The 24,665-nt window shown below is 44.8% G+C and overlaps 1 protein-coding gene across 9 annotated transcripts in view; it reads right to left on the bottom strand.

Annotated features, from left to right (window-relative positions):
• LOC147030581 (uncharacterized) overlaps positions 1-24,665 on the bottom strand; it is a 163,944-nt gene that overhangs the window by 126,893 nt on the left and 12,386 nt on the right. For all 9 annotated transcript variants that reach the window (XM_085874795.1, XM_085874798.1, XM_085874797.1 and 6 more), the window contains 2 exons: positions 13,963-14,925; positions 6,270-6,294 (listed from right to left, as the gene is read on the bottom strand). In XM_085874795.1, the coding sequence (XP_085730921.1) occupies positions 6,270-6,294; positions 13,963-14,925 (988 nt within the window). The remainder of the gene's footprint in view (positions 1-6,269; positions 6,295-13,962; positions 14,926-24,665) is intronic.

Here is a 24,665-nt window from a genome sequence, read left to right as displayed (position 1 = left end):
AGAGAGACAGACACACAGACAGAGAGACAGACACACAGACAGAGAGACAGACACACAGACAGAGAGACAGACACACAGACAGAGAGACAGACACACAGACAGAGAAACAGACACACAGACAGAGAGACAGACACACACAGACAGAGAGACAGACACACACAGACAGAGAGACAGACACACACAGACAGAGAGACAGACACACACAGACAGAGAGACAGACACACACAGACAGAGAGACAGACACACACAGACAGAGAGACAGACACACACAGACAGAGAGACAGACACACACAGACAGAGAGTCAGACACACACAGACAGAGAGACAGACACACACAGACAGAGAGACAGTCACACACAGACAGAGAGACAGACACACACAGACAGAGAGACAGACACACACAGACAGAGAGACAGACACACACAGACAGAGAGACAGACACACAGACAGAGAGACAGACACACACAGACAGAGAGACAGACACACACAGACAGAGAGACAGACACACACAGACAGAGAGACAGACACACACAGACAGAGAGACAGACACACACAGACAGAGAGACAGACACACACAGACAGAGAGACAGACACACACAGACAGAGAGACAGACACACACAGACAGAGAGACAGACACACACAGACAGAGAGACAGACACACACAGACAGAGAGACAGACACACACAGACAGAGAGACAGACACACACAGACAGAGAGACAGACACACACAGACAGAGAGACAGACACACACAGACAGAGAGACAGACACACACAGACAGAGAGACAGACACACACAGACAGAGAGACAGACACACACAGACAGAGAGACAGACACACACAGACAGAGAGACAGACACACACAGACAGAGAGAGACACACACAGACAGAGAGAGACACACACAGACAGAGAGAGACACACAGAGACAGAGAGAGACACACAGAGACACAGAGACACAGAGACACAGAGACACAGAGACACAGAGACACAGAGACACAGAGACACAGAGACACAGAGACACAGAGACACAGAGACACAGAGACACAGAGACACAGAGACACAGAGACACAGAGACACAGAGACACAGAGACAGAGACAGAGACACAGAGACACAGAGACACAGAGACACAGAGACACAGAGACACAGAGACACAGAGACAGAGACAGAGACAGAGACAGAGACAGAGACAGAGAGAGAGAGAGAGAGAGAGAGAGAGAGAGAGAGAGAGAGAGAGAGAGAGAGAGAGAGAGAGAGAGAGACAGAGACAGAGAGAGAGACAGAGAGAGAGAGAGAGAGAGAGAGAGAGAGAGAGAGAGAGAGAGAGAGAGAGAAAGAGAGAGAAAGAGAGAGAACAAATCTTTTTCTCTGGTTTGAGATGAAATCTGCCATGCACGTGCGCAGACACGACCTCTTCGGCTCACAGGGACCATCTCTCCAGCACACGGCTGGTCGCAACATTGGCCGGTGGTGTTTGTGCGTGGCTCCATCCTATTGTCAGGTCAGGTCAGGCTGGATCAGATCTGTGAATTGCTGCAAGTGCCATGTAAACCTGTTACAAACCTGTTTCATGATCAGGTTGTTGGTGACTAAACAGTCTCCCCCACCAGGCTTCCTGGTGAAGAGTGTGTATGGAAATGGACACCCAGCAGGATTAAAAAAACACCAAACCTGTCAACAGGTGGAGGAGCTCCTTGTGAGGCAATGGCCATCCATATCTGGTGTCAACCTGTGTCTGTGGACGTCGTCCTGCAGTTGGGCAACTCTTTTGAGGAGGTTGGTGGCAGGATTTGCACTCCTGCCACCGTAAAACACTTCATTCCAGAAAACACATAAAAAAACGCAAAGAAAACTGAAAACCCAGTCCATGGGAGTACCTCCTGAGCAGCTGCCCTTCGCAGGGCAGCTCACTGGATGACAGGATTGGGGCAAAGCCTTCAGGACCACTATTCTTTAATGGTTGGAGCAAAAGCAAAGGATAACCTTCCTTGGTCAGATTGCGGGGCTGTGTCGGGGTGGTGCTGACGTGCCATCCATCAGATGACGAGCTCTTCGGGTTAACGTAAGGCAGTCAGTCCCTTCGGGTGGGAGCCTGGAATGTCTTATCCCAAAGAGAGGATGATCACCTGTATCTGCTATCATCTGAGCTCCAGCATTTGGACATTAGCATTGCAGCACTCTGTGGTTTGGAGATCAGATTGTGGCGAGATCATGGCGGGTGGTTACACCTACAACAGGACTGGTCGCTCTGAATGGTTTCGATAGCCAAGGGGATGCTATACCTGTGTCCAATAAGCTGACTCCCATGATAACTGAGGCAACACCGGTTGACGAGCATATTATGAGACTGAGGATTCGTTACTCCTTGGCTGTCATGCCCCTGGTCTCGGTATATGCTTCTACTGAGGCAAGCAATCTCACTGTGAAGGAGGCATTCTCTGCCACGCTCGAGTCTGGTTGATCGGTGCCCCAGGCGAGATACTCTTCTTGTCTTGAGAGAATTAAGTGCATCAACTGGCACTAACAGGAATGCTTATGAGACATGTGTTGCTCCCCATGGGTCTGGAACTGTGAACCAGAATCACACTCAGTTCGTTGACTTTGCAAAAAGTTGTAGTCCAAGGGTGGCTGGTTCATGATTTCACTGCCCACAGGCTCATCATTGGACTTGGTATTCCAACGCTGGTGGTGTGGCAAAAGAGATTAATCATGGACTCATTGATGGTGATGGAGGATGATTCAGAACCGCAGGGTCGACCGTAGTGCTCAGTTCCTCAATACCGACCACAGGCTTGTTGTAGCATCTCTGAAGTTGCAGTATAAATCAAGGAGAATGGATGTTGGCATGCCAGCCCAGGCTGGATGTTGGCAAGTTCAGGGATGAGAGGATAGCTGAGGAGTTTGCGAACAGGCTGAGTGGAGATTTGGGGGGTCTGGATACTTTGGGAAATCCTGAAGAGATGTGAAGTGCCTTCAAGACTACCATCCTTGATGTTGCCGGTGGATGTCTTGGAATTCACCGCAGGGCAAAGAATAATTTTGTCTCCCAAGGGACACTGGATACCATTGGCCAGTCGCAGTGCCAGGCTTAATGGTAAAGCTGAGCTGTTCAGGTAGTTGAGATGTAAAACTGAACATATGTGGAGGGCACACAAGGAAGCCTACGCACAAGGAATATGTGAAGGGGTGCAGCATCACATGTGGTCAAGTGATTCTCGTCCTGCTTACAGGGGAATTCACGCATTGCCTTCCTCAAAGCCCATTCCTTGGTGAACTTCAAGTTAGAGCAAAGGATGGTGGGCTCTTGACAGAGGAGACTGAAGTGAAGGCCCGCTGGGCCGGTTACTTTGAGCGGATGCACCAGGCTGACCCACCAGCTGCTGAGTTGGATGTCAGGGGTGTAACTATTCCTATTGCTGACACTCCAATAAACTGTGAACCACCTTCGTTTGTGGAAACACAGGTTGAAGTGAACCAGTTGAAAGGAGGCAAAGCTCCGAGGATCTGTGGCATCCATGCTGAAGTATTCAATGCTGGTGGAAATGCTGTACTGGTGTCATTGCATGCAGTTCTGTGCTCTGTCTGGAACACAGGCATCATCCCAACTGACGGGAAGAGGGGCCTTGTTGTCCCTCTCAGGAAAGGGAAGGGTGATCTCCACGACTGCAACAGCTACTGAGGGGTGATGCTGCTCTCAGCGTCAGGCAAAGTCTTTGATCAGATAATTATTGATAGGGTTCACCACCATGTGCTTGAGCACCAGCACCCAGAGCAGTCGGGCTTCACACAAAAGAGATCAACGATTGACCGTATCTTTGTTTTTCGGGTCCTCACCTAACGCAGATGAGTTTCGGCAGGGGCTGCTCACAGCCCATGTTGATCTCCGTAAAGCGTTTGATTCTGTTAATTGGGATGCCCTCTGGAGGATTCTCGGTCTTCGTGGGGTGCCACCAAAACTGATCCTCAAGGGGGACCCCTCTGGAGGATTCTTGGTCTTTGTGGGGTGCCACCAAAACTGATCCTCAAGGGGGACCTTCGAGGCTCTGAATGGGGGAGTCGGACCCGCTGGGATTACGGGTTTCCTGGGTCAAAACTAAGATCCAGGCTTTCAATGACATCTTGGATGCTGCTGTCTTGTTTGTGGTGAGGATGATGAGGTCACGGAGAAATTCACTTACTTTGGCAGTGATATTCATGTCTCCGAATGTTGCGAGCCAGAGGTCAATGGATGTCTGGGTCAGTCAGGCCTGGGGAGTCATGGATTTCCTGGATCATGAGGTTTGGCTCTGTCAGTCCGTATCCGAGGACGACGAAAGTCCACGTCTTTAGGTCCTTGGTGCTTCGTCTTGCTGTAAGGATGTGGGACTTGAACTCTGACCAGGAATCCGAGACGGAGACTTAACTCATTTGGTACTAGGTCTCTTCAGAGAATCCTTGGTTGTAGCTGGTCAGACTTTGTGTCCAAGGAACACTTGCTGAGACTCAGATGAGGTTTGTGACCTGTATAGGCCATGAGGACATGTGGCTCGTTTTCCTGACGCTGATCTTGCTTACTAGATTCTCTCAGCGAGAGAGCCTCTTGAGTGGAGGAGGCCAATGGGCCGACCATGTGCCTCATAGTTATAGCAGGTTGATCGGCATCTCACGGAGATGAGGATGGGCCAGGCATCTGCCTGGGGGATGACCAGACAGAGGCCCCTTGAGTACCGGCAGAAAGTTGACACAGCGACGCTCTGTGCCAGCGCATGCTCCCAAACCTGACCTGAGCATCTTCTGGGCAATCCTGCCCTGTGCGGCAGCCCTTCACAAGTGTTCTGCCCCTCTCTCCAAAGCTCTACAGGTCACTTTGCTATCGTAGCCTGCTGTACTCTGGCTAAACGGCAAGGATGTTGTCCTTTTCCAACGCATAGCATTTTCCTGGTGCCTTTTGTGCCCAAGTCCTCACCAGACCTTTCCTGATCAAGAGGTTCTACACAATCCAATATTACTCTATTCATTCTGCTCTATTATTTACAATCACTGCCCCTTCAGTACACACATTACAAACAACGTACCTCGATCAGATATATAATACCATGCAAGGGCAAATCTAACCTACTCGAGCATACATTCCATACTATTCTTCATACAATCTATCTATGGATCCCCTCCCCCTTCCATATAACACCATATATGGATATTAAAAAGCTAAAACTGAAAAAATTGAAAGAAAGCCACAAATGTCTATGTGCCAATAACTTTTCTGTTACTGTAAGATCAGTGGACTCTTCTTCCACCGCTTTTCTGATGTTGCTTCCTCTGCCCTCTCTGTGCTTTGTCCCCCTAATGTGGCCCACCAGCAACCCCCTTCTAGTGAAACTCCCAAATTCCAGGATCACTGCTCACCTCCACTCATTTATTCCTCTATTTTCCCACCGGTGGAACCACCTTCCACACTTTCTTCAATCTCGTTCTTCCCTTCAGGTTTTCAAGACAGTTGTTCACCACCATCTGAGGTCATCCCCCATCCAAAGTCATGATCTTTTTTACACCCATTAAACCACCTTCACCCCTCATAAAATTTTGCTTGTGTATCCATCTTGCCCACCCCTTGCATTCTCCACTAACTGCATCGTTTCCTGCATCCCTTGTTTGTCCGTCGAGCTGTTCGACGGACAAACCTCCTCTCTTCACCATGCTATTGTCATTTCCGCTTTCTCCTCCTCTTCCTATGTTGTGTTGTGTCCTGATCTGTTCTATGTCCTAGCTCTTCCACGAGCCTAGACAATGTAATATATATATATATATATATATATATATATATATATATATATATATATATATATATATATATATATATATATATATATATATATATATATATATATATATATATATATATATATATATATATATATATATATATATATATGGAACCACTGGACCTGTACCGTATCTGAGCCTTGGCATAATGTTTGAACCCAAATTTGGTAGCATTCTGACTGGTGGGTCTGGAGAAGATGATTTTTGAAGGAATTTACGTGACCGCCATTTTGACCGACTTAAAGTCACATGATGAAGATTGCAATCCCCGTTCCCAGTCAGGAACCGAATGTTGCTGCCAAATTTCAGTCGGATCGGCACAGCGGTTTCACTGGAGAAGTTGAAATAGGAGCCGGATGGACGGTGCACGATGACCATACCTTATCTGGAATTCCAATTCCAGATAAGTTAACAATTATGCATTTGAAATCACAAGGGTCAGCAAGATTGTAAGATCCTGTCATACTCACCACTGAATCCCTTTGCTGCCTCAGCCTGGAAGGTTTTCCCCAAGGAATTCATTAATTCATGGGGAGTGGGTGGGGGAGAGGGGAGAACAGACAGGAGAGTTTAGTACTTATCTGTCTCCACTGTAATGAAACTTTTCCATGTTCATAATGTTCACAACATGCACAAATTTAAAGAGCTAATTAAATGTTTCCCATCTTTCTCAATGAATATTTACACAACTGAATGACAAATAACCAAAACATAAAACCTGATTTGGACAATATTTCATCCACCACAACATTTCATCGAAATTTTCTCATATTAACTCAGTCTTCAGCGTACACAATGTGAAAGTCAGATATGACTGATATTTTGTCTACAAAAGCAAGTGTGCTCTGCCTGCTTAGTTCCAGCAAACATCTTCATTCACAGAGTGATATTGGAACTGTTAAAAAAACCACACTGAGTAGTTTGCTGTTATGTACAACACCATAAAGGTCTGCCCAAATGTGATGCATGGCTTGTAAATTGCAAACATTATCATGGATACACCTAAAAAAACAAAAAAAAATTTCAGCCCACATTGGACTTGGTCCGAAGCGGGGGCTAATGGATTTGGTCTCAATTTTCGGGTCCGTAAGTCTGCAACCATATCTCGGACATCCACTGACCGATTTTACTTGTACTTGCTACAAAGGCAACGCGTGATGGTATACAGATGTACATAATTTTGTTTGGCAATGCAATCAAAGATGGCTGACTGGCAGCCATTTTAGTTGTTTATAAAAAATAAAAAACAAGTGGCGTCAGGCACAACAAATCCCGCCCATTTCAGGCATAAAGTTATTTTGGGGATCAAATATAAATTTGATATATCCTTAACCTGAATGTTGATTATAAGGAATAGAATAAGGAATATTTTAGTCTTAGTTTGAAGTTAATTAAACCATTTTTGATGAAGTTATGACCATAAAATGATTTTGACCTTTCAAGACCACGTAAGGTCAAAGGTCATGGTGTCAAATGAAAGCCAATAAAGGACTTGATATATGTCTTCCATAGAAAACACGCATATTCCTCACCTTTTTTGATTTATAATGGAATTTTTGTAATTTTGACCGATGACCATGACCCGCAAAACTTCAGACCCTACCGATCTTCACAAATATGCATTTTTCACTCTAGGAATGGGTAGGTTTATAAGTGACAAAGAGAATAAGGTTCACTATAAGCTTAGTTTGAAGTAAATCAGATCATTTTTGACGAAGTTATGAGCGAAAAACGATTTTGATCTTTTCGTGACCTTGACCTTGACCTTTGATCCAATTGGACCCAAAAGTTAATGGTGTCATCCAAAGTTCATTGCCCACCTGTGGATTAAATTTGATAGTGTTTGCTAAAGCCGTTTTGCCGTAAAGTTGCAAACAGACAAACAAACAAACAAACCGGACGATAACAATATCCCGCTCCCTCCCTCCGGGGGGACGGGATAATAAACGGCATCGAACACATCCTCAACCATTTTTCGGACATGCATTTGCCGAGCTTGTTCAAACTTGCCACAAAGATAATAATGAATGATGGCTTACATATGCACGCCATCTTTTTTTTTTGAGATCAGATCCAAGATAGCCGATTGGCAGCCATTTTGTAACTTAAATGTGTCCCAAACCATTTCTCAGACATGCATGGTCAGAATTTGTTCAAACTTCGTACAAGCTCAGTACACGATGGCATACATGTGCAACTCACGTTATTTTGGGATCTTATCAAAGATGGCCAACTGGTAGACTGGCGGCATTTTAGTTGTTCAAAAACAAAAATACAGTATTGAACATGTCCTCAACCATTTCTCGGATATGCATTTACCGATCTTATTCAAAATTGGCACACATATAATGAATGATGGCTTACATAAGCACGTCTTTATTTTTTACGAGATCAGATCGAAGATGGCCAACTGGCAGCCATTTTGTTACTTAAATGTGTCCACAACCATTTCTCAGACATTCATTGTCCGATTTTGTTTAAACGTGGCACAAACATAGAACATGATGGCATACACTTGCACCTAACTTTATTTTGCAATCAGATCAAAGATGGCCGACTGGGAGACTGGCGGTCATTTTAGTTGTAAATAAATATGGGCTAGCCCTTTAACTCCGTTCAGCAAAATTACTAAAACAACGGGGGTTTTGACATTTTATGTCTTTTTTCCTTGTTTATGATGGTACTACTGTCTCAAACAAATGCCTGCACCGCCACACAAACAGCCTTCTCTGAAAGAGGAGGCTGCTACATATTTGACCTGGACTCTGTTTCCAAAAGCAAAAGTAATGTATGAAAGAGTTGATTCGCTTTTACGGGAATGTATCTTTTATAGTGTTTGTAACAAAGACCCATAATTGGCCGTTTCCTGCTTCAGTGCACATGCTGAAAATCACGATCACAGCAACTAAGATAAGAAAGAGTGGAGCAGCAAATAATTGTGAAATTTCCGGTCCATGAAAATATCAAGCCTGTTCAAAATGAATTGCCTGCAGAGATATTAAACAGCATTTTGAAGGAAAGGTTTTGTGAATGTGGTTTGAAACTGTGACTATACCAGCATGGTACCATGGCAGCCGAGCTGTTAGTGCTGTGCCTGCTTGGTTCCAATTGTCCTTTTCCAGCGCATAGATGAATAAAGTGTCCTCCGATGACTGTGCACAAATCCAATCAATTTCACAATGAAGGCAGATGGAAACTAGAAGGGAAATCGGTAACGCATACCTCCACCACATAATGTCTGATCCAGGAGAACATATCGGGCCCAATACATTTTTGAAATATCATGCTATATATTTGTTTTTGGCCCAATCTCTCAATGGTGAAAAATCACTTTCAAGATTAAAATATTCTCATGTGCAGATCCGGATTTGGATCTTCATCAAAATCTAATCAATTTGTCGTGGTAACACACCCAAACTGTCCACCAAGTTTCATAGGAATACGTCCACACCTTTTTGAGATATCGTGCTATATATCGGTTTAGCCCTATCTCTCAATGATGAAGAATTATATTAAAAAGATTATCAGACCCAGATTCAGATCTTCACCAAAATTGAATCACTTCTTCCTCGTCACACACCCAACATGTTCACCAAATTTCATCCGAATCCATAAACAACTTTTTGAGATATCCTGCACACAAATGAACAAACGGGTGAAAACATAACCTCCTTCCACCTTTGGTGGCGGAGGTAAGTAGAACGGCACTTGGAGTGCATGTCTCAGCCAGGCTGAACAGTTTACGTTTTGTATCCTACCAACAGGTCGGATCGGCATCTGGACATAACCAAAACTCTCATCAGCTTGTTCTAATCACCGACCTAAATCATGTACCAAATTTTGTCATAGTCCATCCAAAACGTTTTGAGATGTCGAGCAACATATCGTTTTAGGCCCCATCTCTTAATGATGAAAAATTGTGAAGAAAATTCTCGCATCCGGATCTTCACAAGCATCTAATCAATTTGTCTGTCACACATCCTTCCTGTCCACCAAGTTTCATTTGAATTCATCCATATCTTTTTGAGATATCCTGTTCACAGACAAACAAACAGACAGACAGACAGGGTGAAAGCATACTGTCGTGGCCAAAAATATTGGCAGCCTTTCACTTTTTTCAAAGAATGCACCATTTCTTCCAGAAAATTGTTGAAAAAAAAAAAAAAAACTTTTGATATTTAACCTCCGCCATCTTCAAAGATGGACGGAGGTTACTGTTTTCACCCCTTTCTGTTTGTTTGTTTATTTGTTTGTGAACAGTATTACGGGAAAACTCCTCGACGGACTTCGACGAAACTTGGTGGGGGGGTTAGGTATGGTCCAAGGATCATGCCATTAAATTTTGGACTTGGTCCCCCCCCCCCGCCGCGAAAAAAAAATTGTTAGAGAAAAAAAAAATGTTTTTGCATTTCGACATGTTTTAAGTGATTTCCAACCCCCCCCAAAATTTTTTTTACCCCCCCCCCCAAAAAATAGAGAATTTTATTTTTGCATTTCTACATGCTTTAAGTGATTTCCAACCCCCCCAAAAAATTTAGAGAAATATTTTTTTACATTTCTACATGTTTTAAGTATTTTCCACCCCCCCCAAAAAATTGTTACCCCCGCCCAAAAAAGGAAAAAAAATTGCATTTCTTCATGTTTTAAGTGATTTACAACCCCCCCCCAAAAAAATTGTTACCCCCCCACCAAAAAAAATTGTTAGAGAAAAAAAATGTTTTTTTTGCATTTCTACATATTTTAAGTGATTTCCAACCCCCCCCCCAAAAAAAAAATTGTTTGAGAAAAAAAAATATATATATTTGCATTTTTACATGTTTTAAGTGATTTCCAACCCCCCCAAAAAAATTGTTCCCCCCCCCAAAAAGAAAAAATTTTTTTTGTATCTCGACATGTTTTAAGTGATTTCCAACCCCCCTCCCAAAAAAAATTGTTAGACAAAAAATAATTTTTGCAACTTTTTTTTCAACAAAATTTCGATTTTTTTTTTTTGCATTTTTACATGTTTTAAGTGATGAAAACAGCAGTTAGGAGAAAGCACCCTTCAAATCTGGGAGAACTGGAGCAGTTTGCACAAGACGAGTGGGTCAAACTGCCAGGACAGAGATGTACGAAGCTCATTCCTGGTTTGAGGAAGCACTTGACTGCAATTATTTTTGTGTCATGTCAGGTGTCAATAATTTTGTCAATGCCATTTATTTTTATTTTCTGATTTAAAAGGATATATTAAGTTCTGAATCAAAAATAAAGGTTTTGTAATATCAACAGTGAAATAAAGAATTGTGGAGACCTAATACATACTTTTGTCAATTTCAACTTGTTTTTTGGAGAAAATTGTGAGTTATTTGAAAAAAGTGCAAGGGTGCAAATATTTTTGCCCATGACTAACCTCTGCCCACCTTCGGTGGCAGAGGTAATATTAACGACCCTGGAAGTGCTGTCGGCAGCTATGCCTTGTGACAGTGTCAGGGACAAATGAACATCTCTATTGTTCTGAATGACAGTTTTGCTAAAGGCCCTGTCACACCTTGACGATTTAGCCAGCGTATGCCGACGTATGAAAAATTTGTCGAAAACGCTGGCACACGTCGAATACGTATGGGTAAGTTTTGTATACGTTAAGAGCACGCTGGCATACGTCATAGTACGCTGCCATACGTCGTAGTATGCTGGCATACATCGTAGTACGCCGAGCTGTTAGACAAATTTTCCATGCTTGAAATTTTTCGACGTATGTCAGCGTATGACTCACACGTTCCGCATACGCTGGCCATAAGTTGGAGGCACGTTACGCGATCGTTGACACACGTCGACACATGTAACTTGTAAGTTACTCATAAGTCGAAACACGTTGAGGTAATGTTTAGCATACCCGAAACTTATTTCTAACCTACGAGTAACGTGTTGTAGGCACGTTACGCGATCGTTGACACGTCGACACATGTTACTTGTAAATTACTCATAAGTCGAAACACATCGAAGTAATGGTTAGCGTCAGTGTTCCAGACGCCCTGGTTTTTTTTTTTTGGTTTTTTTTCTTCAGTATGACGGTGATGTTGACACTTTGATTTCTAGTGCGGTTATCATATAATATAATTAATAGGCTGCCGCTCAACAATTTAAATCATAACTGCACTAGATATCGAAGTGTCAACATCACCGTCATACCGAAGAAAAAAAATAAAATAAAAATACCACCGAGTGGGAGTGCCGGTCATCTCTGCCAGAGGTCGAAAGTAACTCTGTGCCAGACTGGAATAGGGGCAGTTCATAAAGTACGTACGCTCTACTTCCGGGTTTCAAAACCACCCACCCCCCTCTGTATGCAGGCCAGTGACCACCCACCCACCCCCCTCATACATCGCTAATCGCTTGCAAAGCCAGCAGTTCCTTATGAACTGATGTTTGTAAGCCATGACAATGCAGTCCCTAGCGGTGTAATTTAACTTTTTCTTTTAATATCACAGCACGTCATTTATGAAAATAAAAGTACAAATTGACATTCAAGACAATGTTAATGTCATAAATGAAAGTAAGTGTGCATACAAACTTGTGTTCCATTGTTTTAGTTAAATCTGACAAAAGTTTCAAATGTAATATTTGTCTCGGAGAGTTTCGGTTCTTAAGTTTTTGTATGTCCTTTATGAACGGCCCATACGGGGAATCAGAGCGAAGATTGAAGGGCTATAAAATCGGAACGAGGGCAAATTTCAAAAAAAAATGGCTCGTGTTGTTCTAGATAATAGTCCCATAGTATGTGAATCACTAATAACATTTGATCTCTCTTGATAAATGAGGGAGGAGATACGATTTGAAATCGACGATTTTTGCAACTTTGACAGCCTCGTGACGTTGACCTCGACCTTGGACGACCTTGAAAGTTATATCGTTGTGCATGTCTCATCGACCTCTATCCATTCCACTATTGGCTATTTGTCTCCACTCGGTTTGATTGTGGACGGACGGACGGACGGACGTACGAACGGACGGATGGACTTCGAGACTGTTATTATTAGGTCATCTCTACTGAGATGATAGAGATGACCCCAAAACAGGGAGTCTGGAACACTGACGCTAACCATGACCTCGACATGTTTAGACTTATGAGTAACTTACAAGCAACGTGTGTCGACGTGTGTCAATGATCGCTTAACGTGCCGACAACTTATGCCAGCGTATGCTGAGCGTGTGTCATACGCTGGCATACGTCAAAACATTTTCAACATGCTGAAAATTTGGCGACGTACTACGACGTATGCCAGCGTGCTCTTCACGTATACAGAACGTACCCATTACGTATTTGACGTGTGCCAGTGTATTCGGCAAATTTTTCATACGTCGGCATACGCTGGCTAAAACGTCAAGGTGTGACAGCGGCTTGACACTTTGATGTCTTGTGCGGTTATGATTTGAATCGTCGAGCCGCAGACTATTAATAGCCTACGCCACGTGATCATCGGCGATACGCTGCCGCGCGCTATACATAAGTTAGACTATCGTTGGGCATAGGTTGTGAACGCCGACAACACGCTCAGCATTCGTTGATATAAGTTATCTATATGTGATTGAAACGTTCTGTGTACGTTACTAATACGTTATGCATACGTCCAACTTGTTATGAATACGTCCAAAACTGGAAAAAACATCAATAGTTCAGCGTACGCCAGCGTTTTACATACATTTTGATACCTTGCCATACGCTGGCTAAAACGTCAAGGTGTGACAGGGCCTTAACTACCGAAGTGATCTGGCTTTGTCTTACATTCTAAATCGATTTATCTATGAATGAAGGAAAGAATAATGGGGAAATTAGCCAATTGGACTTGTATTCCAATGGCATTTGATGGCACTTTTGGATGCACAATTTGTGGAAACCAGCAAGGAATTGGGGACAGAAAGTGGAGATAAGCCAGATCATCATTGTGTTGCGTAGATGTCACCATACGGCATAAGACACAAACAGTACAGGAGGTGACAACAATGCAATAGCAAGGGGTTTAGTGGGGAATGAGTGGCAGGCAGCACCCGCTGAGTGTGAAGCAACCCCCATCGTGCGCGAGGTTGCACTTGTGGGGGCACGTTTAGACCCAAAAGGGATCGAGCTGGCACTCCTGGGTCAAGTGATGAGCGACCTGGTGCTTGTGTAAGAGCCGGTGGATGAACCTGTGATGTGCGAGGTCGAGCCTGCTCCTGTTTGCGAGGTCGAGCTTGCTCCTGCGTGCGAGCTCGATCCTGCTCCTGCGTGCGAGGTCGATCCTGCTCCTGTGTGCGAGGACGATCCTGCTCCTGCGTGCGAGGACGATCCTGATCCTGCGTGCGAGGACGATCCTGATCCTGCGTGCGAGGACGATCCTGCTCCTGCGTGCGAGGACGATCCTGCTCCTGCGTGCGAGGTCGATCCTGCTCCTGCGTGCGAGGTCGATCCTGCTCCTGCGTGCGAGGTCGATCCTGCTCCTGCGTGCGAGGTCGATCCTGCTCCTGCGTGCGAGGTCGATCCTGCTCCTGCGTGCGAGGTCGATCCTGCTCCTGCGTGCGAGGTCGATCCTGCTCCTGCGTGCGAGGTCGATCCTGCTCCTGCGTGCGAGGTCGATCCTGCTCCTGCGTGCGAGGTCGATCCTGCTCCTGCGTGCGAGGTCGATCCTGCTCCTGCGTGCGAGGTCGATCCTGCTCCTGCGTGCGAGGTCGATCCTGCTCCTGCGTGCGAGGTCGAGCATGCTCCTGCGTGCGAGGTCGAGCCTGCTCCTGCGTGCGAGGTCGAGCCTGCTCCTGTGTGCGAGGTCGAGCATGCTCCGGTGTGCGAGGTCGAGCTTGCTTTGGTCGAGCCTGCTCCGGTGTTCGAGAACGAGCCTGCTCCATGATGCGAGGACGAGCCTGCTCCATTGTACGAAGACGAGCCTGCGCCATTATGCGAGGACGAGCCTGCTCCATTGTGCGAGGACGAGCCTGCTCCATTGTGCGACGACGAGACTGCTCCATTGTGCGACGACGAGCCTGCCCAGGTGTGGTTCTTAGCAGGTACCGGCGTGCTTGATCCTCGTTAAACGATGTGGTTCGGCTTGCCGCCGAGCGTCGTCGACGCTCCGCTTGATGTCGTAGATTAACCGTCCACAGGGAGAATGTTGATGCCTGTAGGGGTTAAAAGAAAAGGGCATCACCATTAGAAAAGGGCAGGCCATTGTGAGACAGGGTCAGCGAGTGCCCCAATTGGCTGATAACCGTTTTTGCCTTCATCATCTCAGGTGGATAGAGGTTATGTTTTCACCTGTCTGTTTGTCTGTGAGCAAGATATCTCAAAGTTATGGACACTTCCACCCTCACTGTTCTACCATCGAGCATGGGGGTTAATTTGTGAAAATCCTAGCTACCTGGGGTAATTGATTAGGTGAGAACTGATGGGTTATTCTTGCCAATTACGGGTTAGAGACGTCGGCGGCTGAGGAGGTGGTGTAGCATTGGGTTTCTGATGTATGTGCTACTTGTGAATGTCTGTAGCTGTAGGAGAATCCTGACAGGGTTTGAAACAGAAAAGGGCTTTTCATGGTTGCTTTATGCAGCTTTTTTTGACTGGAAGAGCATGGGGGTTAATTTATGAAAATTGTAACTCCCCGGAATAATTGAATAGGTGAAAGCTGATTGGTTATTTCCTCCTATTACGGGTGAGATACATGATTGGGTCTTGATATATTGTCACGTCTGAGGCTCACCAATGTGATATGCATCAGTGCCGGAATCTTTCATCCCACGAATGACCGAACAGTTTCGAATTACTGGTTACTGCGGAGACTTGAATGAATCTACTCTTTACCGTTCCCTAAGGTCGCCCAAATAAACCGAAATTGATGGCACACGCACAGGTGGCAGATGGATCAAACACATTTCTTTCCATTTAAAAGGCATATTTATGAAAAATATGAGGGGAAAGGTGGATGGGATGAGCAGTTCAAAACAGCACTGATGCATATCACAAGCAAGACAAAAAGACACAAAGAGGGAGAAGGGAATAAGCAAACTTGTATACAAAGAAATAAATAAAGAGCAAATCAAACATTCAATAAGAACAACAAAATTTAAATATGCATTTCAATAAAAGACATTATCAATGATTTTCGACTTGCACTCCTCGGGATGAAACCGCAAGCAGATGAAGAAGAAGCATCAAACTCACTTACAAAGTTACAATGCAATGTCCTCAGTGTTGATTGGTTGAGAGAAAGAAAGAACGAGATTACCTGATTGGTGGAACCACAGAGCATCATGAATGAACCGGCGGAAATGAAATGTAAATGAAACATCATGAACAAGAAAAAGGGCAATAAAAGATTGCAAACCCTCGCCAGGACTGCTTTTGAGTGGTGTATTACAGGCTTTCGGGTAAATCCAATATGGCTGCCAAACCATGTGACCTATGACATCATATGTGTGACCCTTTTGTTCCTCATGGATAGGCATTCATATGTGTAGTTTCGCCTCGATCTTTTCAGCCATTTCAGAGAAGATTTTTGAAGGTTTAAAAAATAAGAAATAAAAATAAATATAGCTGCCGAATCACGTGACCGATGACATCAATTTTTTTTGTGGACCATTTTATCCTGAGATGACCCTTAAATTTTTTTTATACTGATTGGATGTAGCGTTATACATGTGCAATTATGACATCATAACGAAGGCACCTATGACGTCTTAAAAATACCACACATATTCCCCATGAGTACTTGCTATGTGCCACTACTTGTGCATCCATGGCTTTGGAAACACTTGTGTGAAGTTGCCCCTCGATTTGTCCAGCCATTCTGGAGAAGAAGATTTTTTAGGGGCTTTAAGGTAAATCTAATATATATGGCTGCCAAACCATGTGACCAATAATATCATGTGTGTGAACCGTTTTTTCCTCATGGCCAGGCGGTTATACGTGTAAAGTTTCGCCTTGATCTGTTCAGCCACTTCAGAGAAGAAGATTTTTGAAGGTTTATTTTTTGTGAAAACAACATGGCTGCCGAATCATGTGACGAATGACGTCAATAAATTTTTCATGATGATGACTCAACGTTGACTGTGGTACAGTTGTTACACAGTCAAGCCATCATAGTCAAAATAGATATAATGTTCGGACAAATTATTTCTGTCGACAAGGAAGAGGGTTGGCTGACCTGATGAATGTGGTCTCCATTGCATGAAGGTGAGTTAAACTGCATCCTCTACTCAAGATTTTAAACCAGCCAATATGACATTGCTCTGCACATTGAGTATTAGTCAGTAAATGGTGACCAATTGCAGAGGCACAGGGAATAGCTGTCATACTATGTACATTCTTATAAGCCCGAGTTGGTTGTCTGTTCAGTTGACTGACCCCATCTGATCCCCCAAGGGATGTGTTGTTCAATGCGATCCTTCATTCTCAAAGATGTACGGCTCACGTACCTAGCATCACACTGGTACTGAAATCCATAAATAATCTTCCTTATATGAGAGGCAGGCAGAACGTCTTTGGACTGATGGAAGCAATCAGCGGGTGGTGAAAAATTACTCGTAATTGAACAGCATAGTAAGAATGGGACACTGTCTGTTTGATCTGGTTTTCCAGCCATTGAGACACTTTTCCTTTCCAAGGTAGACGTAGGTATACAGGACATTTACGAGGTCCGATTATAGAATTCTTTGGTGGGTTCAGGAATTTGTATTTGCATATCTATTAATGACCTATTCAGGATACCCATTATCAAGAAGAATAGTCTTGATGGTCTCAATTTTTGCACGGAATTTATCTGTGGAGCAGATCTTTCTTGCTATATTGACCAAAATACCAATCAATCCAATGGTGTATCTTGAGGAACTGTAAGAGACTCACCGAGTACACTGTCCGGTAAAAGTAGACTTAGGTAGACTGTGGTTTTATAAGCGTCAGCCAATTTCTGAACTAAGTCATCCAAGAAGAGAAGTACACCAGAGCGTTCCATTTCAAAAGTGAACTCGGGGGATGGATGGAGAGAGTTTCTTTGCAGAGTTCGAGCGTCTGTATGCTCAGTTGGTCCAGCACGTACCAGTATCCGATAAGGAAAAAGAAGCACTTAAGGCCAGGCGAGCCGATCTTGCTCATGCTTACTGTGGGATTCCAAATGATTTGTCTGATTTCCATTTGCAGCATCATTGCCTGGTCACTATATGCGACCTCAAATCCCATTCCAGAGGTTTCCTTATTTTTTGGAGTAGGAGGCTACCATTAAATAGTTGCAGGTTAGCATCACCGCGAGCGAAGCGAGCGCAACTGTATGGCCCGGGTCCAGGGCCCGCCTCAGGCCCTGGAAGCTGGAGGATCCCAGATGGCTGGAGATGCATTCTAGCATGATTTCTGACATGAAATAGTTCTCATATTATAATGCTGTTGGGATAGGTGAAGATATATCAAGAACTTTTACACTACACATAGAGATATCATGAGATAGATTAATGGGGGAGCTACATGTTAAAGTTTCTTCTACCATTAAAGAACTACATGATTCAGACTGTATGCCAGAGTTGATTAGTTCAGAGAATGTTAATAAGTTGGCTGCAGTAGACAGTGTCACTGGATCAGGAACTGCAAGTTGATTTTCTTGCAGAGAGGGTGACAAAGTCCTGGCAGATTCAGAAATTGAGAAAGAGCTCGCCGGTTGATTTGCAGTGGGATAGTTGACTGGTTCAGGAGAGGGAGAGCAGACTGGTCCAGAAACAGGGAGAGGTTCAGGTGCAGGCACAGGGAGAGATTCAGGTTCAGAGACTGGGAGAGATTCAGGTTCAGAGACTGGGAGAGATTCAGGTTCAGAGACTGGGAGAGATTCAGGTTCAGAGACTGGGAGAGATTCAGGTTCAGAGACTGGGAAAGATTCAGGTTCAGAGACTGGGAGAGATTCAGGTTCAGAGACTGGGAGAGATTCAGGTTCAGAGACTGGGAGAGATTCAGGTTCAGAGACTGGGAGAGATTCAGGTTCAGAGACTGGGAGAGATTCAGGTTCAGAGACTGGGAAAGATTCAGGTTCAGAGACTGGGAGAGATTCAGGTTCAGAGACTGGGAGAGATTCAGGTTCAGAGACTGGGAGAGATTCAGGTTCAGAGACTGGGAGAGATTCAGGTTCAGAGATTGGGAGAGATTCAGGTGGAGGGACAGGGAGAGGTTCAGGTGCAGGGACAGGGAGAGGTTCAGGTTCAGAGATTGGGAGAGATTCAGGTGGAGGGACAGGGAGAGATTCAGGTTCAGAGACTGGGAGAGATTCAGGTGGAGGGACAGGGAGAGGTTCAGGTGGAGGGACAGGGAGAGGTTCAGGTGGAGGGACAGGGAGAGGTTCAGGTGGAGGGACAGGGAGAGATTCAGGTGGAGGGACAGGGAGAGGTTCAGGTGCAGGGACAGGGAGAGGTTCAGGTGCAGGGACAGGGAGAGGTTCAGGTGCAGGGACAGGGAGAGATTCAGGTGGAGGGACAGGGAGAGGTTCAGGTGCAGGGACAGGGAGAGGTTCAGGTGCAGGGACAGGGAGAGGTTCAGGTGCAGGGACAGGGAGAGGTTCAGGTGCAGGGACAGGGAGAGGTTCAGGTGCAGGGACAGGGAGAGGTTCAGGTGCAGGGACAGGGAGAGGTTCAGGTGCAGGGACAGGGAGAGGTTCAGGTGCAGGGACAGGGAGAGGTTCAGGTGCAGGGACAGGGAGAGGTTCAGGTGCAGGGACAGGGAGAGGTTCAGGTGCAGGGACAGGGAGAGGTTCAGGTTCAGAGACTGGGAGCGATTCAGGTTCAGAGACTGGGAGCGATTCAGGTTCAGAGACTGGGAGAGGTTCAGGTTCAGAGACTGGGAGAGGTTCAGGTGGAGGGACAGGGAGAGGTTCAGGGAATTCTGCAAATAGCAAATAATTAAAATGTACATGTGCTGTCCGCTTGTGAATGAAAAATTGTGAATTGATAAGTTTCCCATGCTATCATTTTTAATGTGGCCCACACCGCACTCACGAAATGTAATGAAAATTGCTTGGATGTTAAGCAGTGGAGTAACTGAAAATAGTCCAAATGCATTCATCACTGTGAGAAACTGATTTTCAAAAGGGCCTACCATTAGCCAGAAGTTGAGGGCCACCTCAAACAATGACAACACCTAAACTTCACAACTCCCTAAATATCTGATGAACTATTTAAGCATCGGGAAGCTCAGTATTACATTTGTAAATTTTCTTTCATTCATTTTATGCATATTTTCCCTCTTCGATTTCATTTTACTTTGTTAAATATTGTTTATTATTATTTTATTGTGTTTTGTTTTGATTTAATAAACAGCTCAAACTAATAACTTTGGACGAGTATATTGTTTGAAAATGAATGATAAACATGTATTTAACTTCACTCGTTTTCTGATAATTTCTTTATTTGATGTCAGCTGGCTTCAATCAGTCAACCAATCAAACAGTCTAAGTGTGAATACTGCATCACAGTCACAATCCCAATTTTGTTAAACTATCACCTTACATTATCGTGTTGTTATACCGTCAAGAAAAGCTCGCAAGTCTATGGTACATGCATTTACTTGCGGTACCAGTATTCAGTTGGCCAGTTCACAGCTGCTCATACTTGGCCTTCACTTCAGTGAATAAACGGAGATTTTCAGTGCAAATAACCATGAATAATAACATGTACAAAAGCTGCTTGAAGCTTATAGGCTAATTACTTTATCTATCTATAATTCCAGCAATCTCTGTGTGTGCGTCTGTGCGTCTGTGCGTCCGCGTCTGCGCGCGTCTGTGTCTGCGCGCGTCCGCGTCTGCGCGCGTCTGCGTCTGCGTCTGCGCGCGTCTGCGTCTGCGTCTGCGCGCGTCTGCGTCTGCGTCTGCGCGCGTCTGCGTCTGCGTCTGCGCGCGTCTGCGTCTGCGTCTGCGCGCGTCTGCGTCTGCGTCTGCGCGCGTCTGTGTCTCTCTCTGCGTGTCTCTGCGTGTCTCTGCATCTGCGTGTCTCCGCGTCTGCGTGTCTCCGCGTGTCTCTGCGTGTCTCTGCGTGCGCCTGCGTGTCTCTGAGTGCGCCTGCGTGTCTCTGCGTCTGCGTGTGTGTGCGTGTCTGTCTGTGTGAGTGTCTGTGTATGTGTGTCTGTGTGTGTGTCTGCGACTGCCGTTTCTCGACAACCACCGGTCCGATCTGCTTGAAACTTGCCAGGTATATTTGCTGGGGACCCGTGGATGTGCCTTTTCAAGGTTTGATATTAATCGGACAAGCGGTTCCTAAGTTATGGCCATTTATCTACCAAACCAATGACAGGACACAGTGCTATGACGTCACGATTGTCACAATTTTTTTATTTTTTGCACGTATGGCCACGCATGTACGGTCACACACGTACGGGCACAAGTGGTTCCCAAGTTATGGCCATTTATTAACCAAACCAATGACAGGACACGGTGCAATGACGTCACGATTGACGTCACAATTCTTTTTTATCTTGCCAAAACGAAGTTTTTGCAAGATATGTTAGTCAGCTTGTATGTGGTTTTTTTGTTTGTTTGTTTGTTTGTCTGTAATCACGTATAAAAAAATTCTGTAGAGCACAGTTATCATTGGAAATTTTTGTAACTTCGCATATCAGAGGCCTATAGAGGTCCCTTTCAGTGCACAAAATTTTGAAGGTCAAGGTCAAAGGTCAAGGTCACTTTGTCGCAAATCAGGGGAGTCGACGAAACCCTTATTTTTTTGAGCAATTTTGATCGGATCGTCTTCAAACTTCATGGGAATATAGTTCATGGTCTGGCGCTCAGCTGATTAATTTTTGGTGGCGATTGGTCTTGACTTTCATGGTTAGCGCCTGAGGTCAAACATATTTGACCCCAAGGTCAAATTTTCAAGTTTTAGGAACCATATCGTGTCGTACCTCAAATTGAACACCTCGATGAGTGCTTTCGAGATATGTCAAGCTTGAGACATTATGACGTCATTTGGTGACGTTAAGAGGCAAACGCATATTTTTCATGGTTACTCTGGAGAACGATTCTCATTGGAATCTCTCGTAGTTAGATATTCCTCAAGGAGTAGCTCCTGGTGGATAGCAGCTCTGTTCACCTCAGTGTGACCTGAAAGAAGTCACACGTGGTCATCTTTTGGCAAGATACGGGTCACCCTGTGGTCACATTGTTTTTTTTTTTGTTTTTTTGCACGTACGGCCACGCATGTACTGGCACGCACTTGTAAATTAAAAAGGCACAATGGGTGACCGTGTATTTTGGAGTCGCATCACTTGACAAAAGCTCAAAATGGACAAGGTGAAACACGTGTTTCGTGAAAGAACAATAACGTCGCACTCGCGAGAGTGCAAGTTTTGACCAATTACGATGGCCAGAAGCTGACCTCCCATGTCTTTGGACTTCTTCGAAAATCCAAAGTCAAACAGGGATTTTCGTTTCGATGCCATCGTTTCGGCACCGACACTGCGAGGCCTACAAAGTTTATTTTCTTGAGGTCATTGCTGTATCAGTATGGTATCGGGGACTCAGGCCATCAGTCCAAAACGAGGCTAAAGCAGAGAACTCTCTTTTGCAGGAGGTGTGTTTTAGCTGCTTGTGTTATTTTTAGGTCAGTGTTGTGCTGGACCTGGAGAGAGTACTAACAGTAAAAGTAAGCCCGCTTTTATTGAAATACTAATGTGTTTTCATCTCGGATTTCAAAACAGGGGGTGTCGAGATTCTGTGGTGACTAAAAAAAAAAAAAAATTAAAAAATGAAAAAAAATAAAAATAATAATAATAATAATAATAAAAATCGGTGCTGAAGAAGGCGGCGACCTTTGACATTTTTTCTCTGAGTAGATGGCTGCGGGTCGCCGGTAACCGGCTTCTAAGGAAACCCCTGCATTCTGAAATCCATATTTGCAGACCAGATAAAGGCTCTGGCATGGTTATTCTGAATAAGAGTGACGACATTGAGAAAATGACTGATTTTGAGTGATGTGTCCAAGTTCCAAAAAGTGGGAAAGACAACTGAACTTGACCACACATCTCGTTTGGAGAAACAAATAGCAAAAAGACGATTGCAACTCTGCAAATGAGACCCGTTTAAGGAGGTTCACGACACAATTAGGCCTGTCGGATCGCAAAGACCAAGGATGTATGGTCTGCCAAAGACTCATAAAGATAGTGTTCCTCTACGGTCGATCCTTTCAATGACTGCCTCTGCACAGCATGAACTCGCCAGATGGTTATGTTAACTTTTGCAGCCAGCACTGGGCAGTGTCTCAGAACATGTAATTTCTGATTCCTTCACCTTTGCAATGCCACACGTTCTGTAACACACCGAAATGAGAATTACACAAAATGGTTATATGATATAGCCAGTCTATTCATGATTGCCCCACTGACAAGTGAATGAAATCTGTGTGCAACGTCTGTATCATAGTGACTTGACACCACCACCGATCTCCGAGTCCGTCTTCGTTGAATCAATGAATGTGATGACCCCTTCTGTCGAGTTTTTGCCATTTCATATGGAAATCTCCGAGATTTTCATATTTCATATGTGAAAGGTTGACCTTGACATATTCCACCAATTCTTCAATATCTTCCACTTCAACATCTAAATTAAGCACGTTAGCAAGTTCCACAATTTTTATATTTATGACATCAACACCGCCGACATTTCCTTTTCGCCGACATCTTGTACTATGGGGTGCACAATAAAGTACAAATTTATAGACGAAATATGTAGTCTTGGAGATTGCGAACGCTAGTGTAGTGAATACCGACCGACTGCCGGAACGAGACTGAGACTGAGAAAAAAAAAAAGTGATGCGCTGCCGCTGCCGACTGGTCGGAGAGCTGGTCTTATGTCCGGGCGGTCGTTAAACAGGTAGGTCGTTAAGTGAGGAGTGCCTGTATATGATTGGTGATGGTTGAATGCGATCAGTGTGATTTTTTTTATAGGTCGTGCTTTGCACTTTGTCTAGTCTGAGTCCTCGCGCTACGAGTCGTGAGCAGAGGGCCAATCTTAAGTTTCTTGCCAAGCTTGGCAAAACACCTTCTGAATCCTTCGCAATGCTGCAGCAAGTCTATGGGGAAGAAACGATGTCTAGTACAAGAGGCAGCAAACGAAACGATGTCTTGAATGGCACAAGACGTTAAAAGAGGGACTGGAGGAGGTTGAAGACGATCCACGGTCTGGAAAACCTTCAACGAGCAGAACTGCAGACAACATTGAGCGTGTGAAGCAGATGGTGCGTGCAGATCGTCGACTCACGGTGCGGATGATTGTTGAGGAAGTTTCTATCAACAAGGGCACTGTCTGGAGCATCATCACTGAAAATCTACCACAGGGTTAAACAGTGAACCAATACGTGTACAAGGAGATCCTCCGGCGCCTCATGAGATCAGTCCGGTACGAGAGGAGGGATCTGTGGGAGAACAACGCCTGGGTGCTCCACCATGACAACGCCCCTGCTCACAGTGCCCTGAGCACCCGACAGTTCCTTGCAGAGAGGAACACGCCAACTATGGAGCAACCCCCCATATTCGCCAGACTTGGCCACTTGTGATTTTTTCCTCTTCCCCAAGCTCAAGGGGGTGATGAAGGGAACCCTATTTCCTGATGTGAAGGCCATTAAAAGGGCCGTGACGGAGCTCCGAAAGATTCCAGAAGAAGCCTTCCGGGGGGTGCATTGAAGCGTGGAAAAGGAGGATGGACAAGTGTGTGAGACTGGAGAGAAACTTTTGAAGGGGACAAGCTGTGATTTCAATATATTTTTTGGAATAACATTTCTGTGGTCAGTCCTGTTACTTTTTAGATGGACCTCGTGTATATGTATGTGCATCCTGAAGCTCACGGGGATCAGGAGCAAGTCACTCAGACCCCCCCTCCCCCGCAGACCCTGATTTCTTTTTTTAATGC

Source organism: Eptatretus burgeri, chromosome 3, assembly GCF_056783735.1.
Source record: "Eptatretus burgeri isolate ZD-2024b chromosome 3, Ebu_testis_v1, whole genome shotgun sequence".
NCBI lineage: Eukaryota > Metazoa > Chordata > Myxini > Myxiniformes > Myxinidae > Eptatretus > Eptatretus burgeri.
The sequence above is the reverse complement of the archived record's forward strand: the minus strand, read 5'-3'. Positions and strand labels throughout refer to the sequence as shown.